Source organism: Quercus suber, unplaced genomic scaffold (assembly GCF_002906115.3).
Source record: "Quercus suber isolate HL8 unplaced genomic scaffold, Cork oak 2.0 scaffold_138, whole genome shotgun sequence".
Taxonomy (NCBI): Eukaryota; Viridiplantae; Streptophyta; class Magnoliopsida; order Fagales; family Fagaceae; genus Quercus; species Quercus suber.
Window position 1 is genome coordinate 75849 of NW_027069600.1, and position 12928 is coordinate 88776.

Sequence of the window (12928 nt, forward strand, 5' to 3'; positions counted from 1 at the left end):
TTCTGTGAACCCATTTGCCCCTTTACTAATACAAGAATGCACATTAACTGGAATGACAACGGCTCCTAACAAGTAGTACAAAGATCAAATTGATCCAATTTAAACACACTCTTACTAAATATTAAACTTTACAATAACAAAAGACAAAAGTTACATTAAACCAAATTTTTTTATAATCAGAAATTGAAAGCACAAAAACGATAAAACGGAAACTCACTTGCTGATCTTTAACAGCTTCTGCAATCCTGTTCTTCACATCTGCACATTATTCTCGAAATCTTAAAAACCAAAAAAAGCTAATACGAAAAAACCCAAAAGAGAGAGAGAGAGAGAGAGAGTTGCAAAGGTACCCACCAGGAAGGGAAGTAAGAAAAGTGAAGCGGTTGAAAAGATGGAGCAACTGTTCTTTAGAGAGCATTCCAGAGCTCTGCAACTGCGAAGTGGCAGTAGTTGATGACCCAGACATTTTTGGATCCTAGAGAGGCTCTAACGTGCACACGATTATCCTAAAATTGCTCTTTTTCTTTTTCACCTCATTTTCGGTGTTATGTTATTGAGGCCAAACAAGTGACACGCAGCACGCTCTTGTATTTGCCAAACTTATATCCTTCTCACATTAATTCCCAAACCCAAGAAAGAGAATGGTTCCTGTGAATATTAAACAAAATATAAAGGGTCTGTTCCTAAAAATATATTTTATTTCAACAGAGTAAAACAGGGTAAAGTGGACCATCAAAAGTGACAAAAATCGCTTTTTCATCACTTTTTTTTTTTTCACCAATGTTTAATTTTATCTGTTTCTCAAACTTTTCTAAAGAAAATTGGTACGAACGATCAAACCCATTACCCTAAAAGAATGATCTCGTTTCAATCATAATTCATAATTTTTGAAGCCAAAAAATATTAATCATAAATAATTTGTAAGTAATTAACATTAACCAATTACCAAAAAAAAAAAACACACACACACACACACACAATAATAATGTTAAGCACTATATATTCTTTATATGACAACAATTTTAAAAAAAAAAAATGGATGACACATTAACATACACGTCAAAAGTGAACGAAATTTTCTTTTTATCATTTCTAAACAAGAAATTGAACAAACAAAGAAACAAAAATTAAAAATATAAAAAGCACTTTAAAACTAAAAACTAAAAAAATTGAAACACAAATATTAAATATTAAGTACATAATAAGGCACCAAAATCAGAAATCCTCATCCAACTTGAACACATGGGTGTCACCACCATTTGCATTCAAACTTGACATCACAGAAGCTTTCTGGTACTCCCCAACTCTCTTCTCAAAGAAATTGGTCTTTCCTTGCAACGAAATCAGCTCCATCCAATCAAATGGGTTCTGAACATTGTAGATTTTGCCACACCCCAACGCGCCCAAAAGCCTGTCAGCCACAAACTCGATGTACTGGCTCATCAGGTCCCCGTTCATCCCAACCAACGCGCAGGGCAGCGCGTCGCAAACAAACTCCCTCTCTATATCTACCGCGTCGCGGACGATCGCCTTCACGCGCTCCTCGCTCAGCTTCTTGCGCAAGAGAGTGTAGAGCAGGCACGCGAAATCGCAGTGGAGGCCTTCGTCTCGCGAGATCAACTCGTTGGAGAAGGTTAGTCCGGGCATTAACCCGCGCTTTTTTAGCCAAAATATCGAGCAGAAGCTACCGGAAAAGAAAATGCCTTCGACGCAAGCGAAGGCGATGAGCCTCTCCGCGAACGATTCTCCGCCGTCGATCCACCGCAGGGCCCACTCGGCCTTCTTGGCCACGCAAGGAACGGTCTCCATCGCGTGGAACAGCCGGTTCTTCTCGGCCGAGTCCTTGATATAGGTCTCGAGCAAGAGACTGTACATTTCGGAGTGGATGTTCTCGATCGCAATCTGGAAGCCGTAGAAAGCGCGAGCCTCCGAAACCTGGACCTCCTTCATGAACCTCCCCGCCAGATTCTCCAAAACGATGCCGTCGGAGGCGGCGAAGAAGGCGAGCACGTGAGTGATGAAGTGCCTCTCGCCGTCGGTTAGGTTTTCCCAGTGACGTACGTCGCCGGAGAGATCGACCTCCTCGGCGGTCCAGAACGAGGCCTCGGCCTTCTTGTACATTTCCCAGATCTCCGGGTACTGAATCGGGAACATGCAGAACCGGTCCGGGTTCGGAGCTAGCAATGGCTCTTCGGGAATCGAAGGCATATTGGTATTTGAAATTTGAAAGAAATTTGGGAATTAGGGTTTTGTTTTTGTGATTTTGGGGTGCTGAGAATTGTCAGTGTTTGGGTGGAATTATATAAGGGTTGGAGTGAGAGAGTTTGCGCGGGGATTTGAAATTTTATTTTGCGGGTGAGAAGCTTGTGTGAGAATGAACCCAAGGGTAATTTGGGAATTTCACACCATGTCCATATCCGGTTTGGTTGGTCTGAGTGCGATTTGTTTTATTTTACGAATATAGCCTTGGATTTGGTTGGAATTACGCTTGGAGATAGAGGGCCTTTGTGTAATATTTGAGTGTATTGAAGGGCTTTTTTGGGAAGTTTTCAAACATTAAAGGAAAGGTCAATTTTTAATTTTATTTTATTTTATTTTTGTAGTGAAGCTTGCGAGGGAAGCTTTGTGGGAAAATTAAACAATTTGTATAGTAGCGGGAGTTTTTGTTTGGCGCCATTTTGAACTTGGAATATTCTCTATTTTCAGTATGTGTTTTGAAATTGAACTGGATTGCAAGGAAAAAGAAGCACACGGTTTTAACCTTTTAAAGTTTTTACTTTTTACCTTGGCTCCTAAAAATATTGTGTGCTGGATTCAAATTTTTACTTACTTTATTGGATTCACATGAATGGGTTGGGCCCCCAAAAGTGTAACGTTGGGAATATTTAAAGGTGATTGATTGATTTTCTTTACTACTATATCTATGTGTATGCAGTGCACACAATGCAAGCAGATATTCTGATATTCACACACCCACAACATACGCCATAAGCTCATTTGCGTGTGTCCAGGCACAGATTAACAGTGAATGGCACATGCTATGCGTATGTGCAACGTGAATAAAGTGTTAAAAAATAAACAACAATGGCTAAATGGCCAAGATATCAAACGATTATATGATCAATGGAATGTTCATATTAATGTTTTTTTTTCTTTTAAGTCTATAAATATTGAACTTGATTGATGATGATGAAGTTTGAACTTGATTATCATTTTGTATACAATATTTTTTTCATCTTGAATGGAATTGAGAATTCAAGATTATTCATTTATGATGTAAATTTATAATAGTAACTTGTAGGAAGAGCTTCAAGACTTTTGAAACATGCTCCTACAAGATTAAGTCTTTATTATAGGAGTCTTGAATATGTGTGATGACATATGATTTGCTATGAATGGTGATACGTGTTATCATTCAAATTAAGGGATTTTATATCTTGTTCTTCAAAAAACACGTGACATTATTTGATTAACCAAATGGTCCAAATTGTTTCAATTTAAAATAACATATAATAGTATTTTTAGACTTCTTTTGCCATTTTCAATTAAATATCAATGTGTGTCAACGTGTGATTAACTCTTAGATATTCTTTATAATTTCTTCTCTTAAAAAAAAATATTCTTTATAATTTCTGTTCAGTGATGCTTGGAATATTTACATTATTCTCTAAATAAATATAGTAGGTGTGCAGGGCAAAAACCCTTTAATTGTGGACTAATGGCTTAAACCGTAATAACTAATTTGTATAGATGGGCTAGAAAGCTAAGACTTGAAAGAAAAACTCAAATAAAAATGTAACTGAGGGCAAAGTGAAAGAGTACAAAAGAGAAACTGTTTCTTTCTTATAAACTTTCCTCGATCAAACAGAGGAGGTACACAAGCAATTGAAGAATACAACTTCAAATAGGACGTTTACAATTCTCTTACAATCCTTTTATTAGATTCAATATTTTTGGATCCCTATACATGAAGGGTCTTTTTCTATATATGGAGATTGCAACTATCTTAGCCACCCACTTGTAAGGCAGATGTACTTAGGCTCCATTTGGATACAACTTTTCTGCTGAACACTGAAACACTATAGCAAAATAATTTTTAAATGTATGAATAGTATCATGAGACCAATTTTTAATAAAAAGTTGCTGAATAGTACACTGGTGTGCACTATACACGGACCAAAAGTCAAAAACACGACTAACCGAGNGGAATATTTAAAGGTGATTGATTGATTGTGTACAATTTATTGAGCCAGGTGTCAATCAATCAGTTGATGTGGGACTGAGGCTGAGGGTACATATTGATAACGGTTTCACCAGATGTGTAAAGATATGAGTTGTCTCTTGTTAGACTATAAAAAGTAAAATGATAAATGATAAAAATTACTACCTGTATGTGTGTATATATATATATATATATTTTAAAAATATATATATATTATTTCTAAAATAAAATTTAGTTACAAAATTAGTTGTAACTTTAGATTATAAACTCGTTTAATAAAATAAATATTATTGCATATTTTAAAATCTAACCGTTGAATTATATGTTCTTTACGCGCTTAATACACATGTCAATTTTGTGTCAATCGAATATCATTTACTATATAATCTATAATCTTATATTTTATGCATAATTTTAAATTATAAAAACTTGCAATTTAAAAATTTATTAATAACATAACTATTGATCTTTAATTTTTTTGAAATTTTGCAAATATGGAAGATATAAGAATAAAATACAATCCAATAGTGGATTTGTTAAAATTTATCTCTAATAAAAAGATATAGAGTGAGTTTATAGCCTAAAACTACAATCGATTTTGTAGCTAAACTTTTCTTTACTACTATATCTATGTGTATGCAGTGCACACAATGCAAGCAGATATTCTGATATTCACACACCCACAACATACGCCATAAGCTCATTTGCGTGTGTCCAGGCACAGATTAACAGTGAATGGCACATGCTATGCGTATGTGCAACGTGAATAAAGTGTTAAGAAAATAAACAACAATGGCTAAATGGCCAAGATATCAAACGATTATATGATCAATGGAATGTTCATATTAATGTTTTTTTTTTCTTTTAAGTCTATAAATATTGAACTTGATTGATGATGATGAAGTTTGAACTTGATTATCATTTTGTATACAATATTTTTTTCATCTTGAATGGAATTGAGAATTCAAGATTATTCATTTATGATGTAAATTTATAATAGTAACTTGTAGGAAGAGCTTCAAGACTTTTGAAACATGCTCCTACAAGATTAAGTCTTTATTATAGGAGTCTTGAATATGTGTGATGACATATGATTTGCTATGAATGGTGATACGTGTTATCATTCAAATTAAGGGATTTTATATCTTGTTCTTCAAAAAACACGTGACATTATTTGATTAACCAAATGGTCCAAATTGTTTCAATTTAAAATAACATATAATAGTATTTTATTAGACTTCTTTTGCCATTTTCAATTAAATATCAATGTGTGTCAACGTGTGATTAACTCTTAGATATTCTTTATAATTTCTTCTCTTAAAAAAAAATATTCTTTATAATTTCTGTTCAGTGATGCTTGGAATATTTACATTATTCTCTAAATAAATATAGTAGGTGTGCAGGGCAAAAACCCTTTAATTGTGGACTAATGGGCTTAAACCGTAATAAAAAAAAAAAAAAAAAAAAAAAAAAAAAGGCAAAACGCGCAAGAAGAAAATGCAGCCGTGAATAAGTTGGATCCAAACGCTACCTTAGTGGTAGGATACTTGTCCCATCCAACACTATTCAAAAGTGTCATTCAGTCATAAATATGGCATGGCTAGTTGGTGAAGTGCATAAAATGTGGATGAAACAGTCACTTTCTCAGGAAGCTTCCTTCCCCTTCATTTTGGACTTTATTGTTCCTTTAACAAGATAGTTTCCTACTGATAACCTGCAAATTCACTATACTCTGATCATATTTTCGAGCTTACCTTGCTCCTTGGTCAAGGTTCGTGGGATAAATCTTCATTGTACAAGTGTTCCCAAAATCTTTTATGACGATCCTTCTTAGACAAGTCTCATTTAGGTTGAATCCCTTATATTTAAGCCTGTAATACTTGGACTAGGCTCCTTCCTTAATCTTCCATTATTATCCTATTGGGCCTCTTTGGACTCATCTAGGCTTAATCCCTTTGATCACCGAGTAGAAACCACTAATTAGTATGTGATACTTTGTAATTGGCTACATTACATGGACTGAGTAGTATGTTGTGCCAATTTGTAATTGAATGAAAATTTCTACTTCTACAATAAGTAAATCATACTTGATATGTATGAGACACATATAACTTTCCAACAAATCATTCGTGTTATGATTGAGGCTTTTTTACTCAATTATTAAACTGGTTGTTTGTGTCAACCCATATAATCTAATATCTCTACTTTGACATGACAAAAATACTACCCACCAGCCGCCAATATGAATTACAACTTCTAATCATATTCAATATGATTTTGGTAAAAAATTGTGATATTCAAGTGTTTGTGCCAAGTAGTAAAAATGATAAATGGCATTCCTCATTTTAATAGTGAATGTTATAAAAAGTTTGTCTAGCATCAATTTCAGCTTTTAGCTTTTAGCTTTATATACAACTTTTTAAAATTTTACTTTTTTCTGTTTTTTTTTCTTCTTTTTTAAATTATTTTATGATACAAATATACTTTAACACACTTTTAGCAAAAAGTAAATAAACTGTTCCAAACGGACACAAAGTGTTTTTTTTTTTTTTAACAGATAAAATATTATACTTTTATAATAATTTAATTTGAGTTTTAAAAAGTTCATGATTTACAAAAATATGTGTGAGCTTATTTGCTGGCTGCTGCTTTCAGCATCTGAAAAGGGACTACAGAATATGCTAGACATTGTGGAGCTTCTCATGTTTGGAAAGGTGTAAACCCCCCTATGGGGACACAGTTGCTGCAGTTAGATTTAGCTTAATTGCCGTGTCTTGACTGTTGTATACTTGTATTGCTTCTCTCTCTCTCTCTCTCTCTCTCTCTGTTGTATTCCAATTTCAATTGAATGATATATTACAAGATTAAGTTTCAAAAAAAAAAAAAAAAAGACTTTCAATGACCCTTTTTTGGAACCTATGCCAAATGCTGGAGGAAAATATTCAGATTTCAGATTGAACCGAATGAACAAAGTTTGAATTATAAAAATTATGGGGAGCAAGCTTGAGAGGGAAGCTTTGCCAAGTGCCAATCCTGTCTAATTTTGTATACCTTGTAAAATTGTAACTTGTGGCGGGAGTTATTTGTTGCCGTCCTGAACTTCAAAGTTCAAATTGAAAGAGCTGACAGTTTTGACGGAGCTCCTATAAATAATGAAAGGAGGTCCCAATGGGTAATGACTGAGGTACCTACTAGCATGGTTCCCTCAAGAGAGTTAAGTGTTAGGATCATTTTAATATTAAAATGTAATTTGACAATAGTAAGGGGGTGTTTGGTAGGGATGTTTAAACAATAGTTTTTGTTGTTTAAATAATATAACACATATTTTCACAACACTTTTTCACCCACATGTATTTTCAAAAAACTTAAACAACGTTACTAGAACAACATTACCAAACGGCCTCTAAGAGTCTTACACTTTTACATCGTTATTAAGTCTTAGGTTATTGAGTCTAACATGCTTAGTGGTTTTTTTTTAAATAATAATAATAATAATAAAAGAATTGCACATGGATAAAGAGAGAGAATTTTTATTTATTTATGAAACCAGCTCCTTAATAGATGAGAAATTACATTATCTTAATTTATTTAAAATACAAACAAATAAAATATAAGTGGTCTACTCATTCTCATAAAACTCTTAAATCATAGAATACATGGAATGATTACAATAACAACAACAACTATTCTGAGATCAACTGAATAAATATTCATTATTTTATATTCTCCTCCAAAAGCATGGTAATAACCTGAAGGAGGAAAAAACTATGGATGCATTAGGACTATGAAGTATGAACAGGTACGGTTGGGTACTTGGGTGGGTTAAGGTTAAAATTTTCAACCAAATTGTCCTTGATGGGTTAAAAAATTCAAACCGCCACGACCCACCAACCTCTACAACCAATGAGTTGAATGAAAATACAAGCAATTTCAACTAAGTAGATTGAATGGGTTGACAAAACACATTTGCATAGATTGAACATTCTTTAATTGGGCCATAAAATAAAACTTTTTTGGTTGTGGACATTTTAATGAGCACTCTTTCAAATAGTTCTTGGTGTCTTTACTACCGTGTACTATTGGCGCAATGGTTACTTTACAATTATAAGTTATTGTGGGGTGGAGGAGAAGCAAGTGTTAGGGTTAAGTAGGGGTGTCCATGAGTTGGTCCGGGTCGGGTTTATGCCCAACCCACTACCGACCCGATGACATAGGATTTCCAACGAGAAGACTTGACATCGACCGCAAAAACCCATGGGTCAAGTCGAATCGAACTCAGTTGGTCGGCAATCGAATTGGTCGAAATTGAAAAGATGCTGCCAGAGGTTCAAATTGGTGGCAACTGCATGTTTTTTTAGCTGAATCTTCGCCAGATTTGAGCAAAATAACACTAGATCTTTGCCGGATTTAAGGAAAATGCATCGGATCTTAGCAAAAAATTACCATATTTTAGTTGGATTTGTGAAAAACTCACCAGATTAGAGGTAGATCTAGCCTTTAGCTGGTCGAATCGGGTGGCTCAGGTTTTGGAGAAAGAGATCCCCACTCGACCCATCGGCATCGGTTTTGAACCTCTAAGACCCGCCTCTTTCCTCAGGTCGGACGGTTTCGATTCAGGTGGCTCCAGATCAGACGGGTTTTGCAGGTCGTGGGTGGGTGTGGACAGCCCTAGGATTAAGTCTCTAGGCAGAAACTTTACATATATACACTTAAATTAAACTTTTTTTTTAATAAAAGAGAGAGAGAGACACTTGAATTAATCTAGAGTAGAATTTCTATCTTAGATTTTTGGGTGAATTACACTTTTATCATCTTAAACTATGCTAGTAGGATTTCTATCTTAGATTTTTGGGTGAATTACACTTTTACCACCTTAAACCATACTCTAAATTACACTTTGCACCTTAAACTTTTTGAATACACATTTTGCACAATAAACTAGGACCCTTGTTACACTTTACATCCCAATGTTAAGTTTGTTGTTAGCTTGGATGGAAAATTATGACATCACGTAAAAAGACCCAATTGCCCATCTTCTAAATCCCTTAAAAGCAAAGAAGAAATTATACTTTACCACCCTAAACTATACTCTTGATTACACTTTGCACCATAAATTTCGAATTTACATTCAAGTTAATGGCAAACTTAACATCGGGGTACAAGTGTAACAAGAGTCATAATTTAAGGTGCAAAACGTATATTCAAAAAGTTTAAGATGCTAACTATAACCTAAGGTATAGTTTAGGGCGGTAAAGTGTAATTTCCCTTATATTAATAGAAAAAAAAAAAAAAAAAGGTTCTTGGTGTCTCCCAAATTATATCGATACTCAAGTGGCTCACTCTGACCAACGTTATCCTGCCAAGGGGTTACCTCTCCATTAATGCGGCCAGGGGGGTTAGTTGAGTGCATTAAATGCGAGAGTGACAGCTTACCTTGGGGTTTGCCACTCCCCGAAATCACTCTTGTCAGGCCGAGGACAAGGTGTCCTCGGCGTGAATTCAAGAGAATAGGCTTCCCCCCTCCTCCTTAGAAATAGCTTGCGCTCCTCGGCATGGGCCTTGGGCCTGCTATATGATGGACTGAGGCTATCAGGCCCACGGACCCCACAACATATTTTCACAACACTTTTTTACCCACATGTATTTTCAAAAAACTTAAACAACGCTACTAGAACAACATTACCAAACAGCCTCTAAGAGTCTTACACTTTTACATCGTTATTAAGTCTTAGGTTATTGAGTCTAACGTGCTTAATGGTTTTTTTTAAAATAATAATAATAATAATAATAATAATAAAAGAATTGCACATGGATAAAGAGAGAGAATTTTTATTTATTTATGAAACCAGCTTCTTAATAGATGAGAAATTACATTATCTTAATTTATTTAAAATACAAACAAATAAAATATAAGTGGTCTACTCATTCTCATAAAACTCTTAAATCATAGAATACATGGAATGATTACAATAACAACAACAACTATTCTGAGATCAACTGAGTAAATATTCATTATTTAATATTCTCCTCCAAAAGCATGGTAATAACCTGAAGGAGGAAAAAACTATGGATGCATTAGGACTATGAAGTATGAACAGGTACGGTTGGGTACTTGGGTGGGTTAAGGTTAAAATTTTCAACCAAATTGTCCTTGATGGGTTAAAAAATTCAAACCGCCACGACCCCCCAACCTCTACAACCAATGAGTTGAATGAAAATACAAGCAATTTCAACTAAGTAGATTGAATGGGTTGACAAAACACATTTGCATAGATTGAACATTCTTTAATTGGGCCATAAAATAAAACTTTTTTGGTTGTGGACATTTTAATGAGCACTCTTTCAAATAGTTCTTGGTGTCTTTACTACCGTGTACTATTGGCGCAATGGTTACTTTACAATTATAAGTTATTGTGGGGTGGAGGAAAAGCAAGTGTTAGGGTTAAGTAGGGGTGTCCATGAGTTGGTCCGGGTCGGGTTTATGCCCAACCCACAACCGACTCGATGACATCGGGTTTCCAACGAGAAGACCCGACATCGATCGCAAAAACCCATGGGTCAAGTCGAATCGAACTCAGTTGGTCGGCAGTCAAATTGGTCGAAATTGAAAAGATGCTGCCAGAGGTTCAAATTGGTGGCAACTGCATGTTTTTTTAGCTGAATCTTCGCCAGATTTGAGCAAAATAACACTAGATCTTTGCCAGATTTAAGGAAAACGCATTGGATCTTAGCAAAAAATTACTAGATTTTAGTTGGATTTGTGAAAAACTCACCAGATCTGTGTCGTATTTGAGTAAAACTCAATAAATCGTAACTGGATATGAGTGAAAATGAGGAGATCTGACCAAAAACCACAAGATCTTCATTGGACCTGAGCAAAAATCAGTATGTTTTCGCCAGATTAGAGGTAGATCTAGCCTTTAGCTGGTCGAATCGGGTGGCTCAGGTTTTGGAGAAAGAGATCCCCACTCGACCCGTCGGCATCGGTTTTGAACCTTTAAGACCTGCCTCTTTCCTCGGGTCGGACGGTTTCGATTCGGGTGGCTCCAGATTGGACGGGTTTTGCAGGTCGCGAGCGGGTGCGAATAGCCCTAGGATTAAGTCTCTAGGCAGAAACTTTACATATATACACTTAAATTAAACTTTTTTTTTTTATAAAAGAGAGAGAGAGACACTTAAATTAATCTAGAGTAGAATTTCTATCTTAGATTTTTGGGTGAATTACACTTTTATCACCTTAAACTATGTTAGTAGGATTTCTATCTTAGATTTTTGGGTGAATTACACTTTTACCACCTTAAACTATACTCTAAATTACATTTTGCACCTTAAACTTTTTGAATACAAATTTTGCACAATAAACTAGGACCCTTGTTACACTTTACATCCCAATGTTAAGTTTGTTGTTAGCTTGGATGGAAAATTATGACATCACGTAAAAAGACCCAATTGCCCATCTTCTAAATCCCTTAAAAGCAAAGAAGAAATTATACTTTACCACCCTAAACTATACTCTTGATTACACTTTGTATCATAAATTTTGAATTTACATTCAAGTTAGTGGCAAACTTAACATCGGGGTGTAAAGTGTAACAAGAGTCATAATTTAAGGTGCAAAACGTATATTCGAAAAGTTTAGGATGCTAACTATAACCTAAGGTATAGTTTAGGGCGGTAAAGTGTAATTTCCCTTATATTAATAGAAAAAAAAGGGTTCTTGGTGTCTCCCAAATTAAAAAAAGGAAAGAAAAAAGATTGACAAAATACTATAAAAAAAAATGACATATAGAGCTTTTTAATACTATATATATATATATATAATCGGATTCATAAAAATAAAATAAAAAAATCGTTAAACCGATTAACCAACCCACCATTCTTCATCTCTAAAAAAAACCCACCATTCTAATGGGTCATTTTAAATGAACAGAGTTGTTCAGAAATAGCTCAAGCTCAGGCTGAAGAAAGAGGTTTATGTTCGTTTAATTAATAGACTAATCAAGCTCAAGTCCAAGAGTTGGCTATTGAATTAGTCGAGCTCAAACATAATAATTTATTCGTGAGAATGCTCATAAGTATGATATTCTATTTTGGTATATATAACATTATTTGTTTATATGTATACATGTATAGAAATATTTTTATATAGACTTCATATTACGTTTACAAATAACTTTACGAGATATCAAATTATTATTTACAATTTGTTGATAATATAACTAGTCTCTTTCATAGTCAAAATTATATATTAATTTTTTAAAAAGGACTTAATTTTTATAAGTTATATAACATAAAACTTTTAACTTAAATAATATGCAAAAACACTTTTTTTTAGAGAAGGCAAAAACATTATTTTTGGTCCTTATATTTTTAAATTTGTTATTATTTTGATTTCTACAATCATCTCACTTACATTCAACACCTACGTTGCTAATGGACTATGTTGATAGTTTAAAAAATATCATTTTCGTAAGTGAGAGACAACATAGACCAAAATGATAGTCATGAGAGCTTAAGGATCAAGTTGAAATAAAGCCAAAATATAGGAACAAAAAATGTGTTTTTTTAACTAAATAATCTTTTTTTTTTTTTGAGAAAATTTTAACTAAATAATTTAATTTCAACTATAATGTACTTATTAGTTCTTAGCATATATTTGTACAAACTACAAAGGATAAAACTTGTAGTTGTGATGTTTTTTATGTA

General features: G+C 34.1%; 1 protein-coding gene across 1 annotated transcript; it reads right to left on the minus strand.

The window, feature by feature from the left end:
* Positions 1 to 1066: 1066 nt before the first annotated feature.
* LOC112005137 (ribonucleoside-diphosphate reductase small chain) lies at positions 1067 to 2324 on the minus strand. Its single transcript, XM_024037387.2, has one exon. It carries the CDS (start codon positions 2206 to 2208, stop codon positions 1216 to 1218), a length of 993 nt encoding a protein of 330 aa, XP_023893155.1. The 5' UTR covers positions 2209 to 2324; the 3' UTR covers positions 1067 to 1215.
* Between the last annotated feature and the right edge of the window lie 10604 nt (positions 2325 to 12928).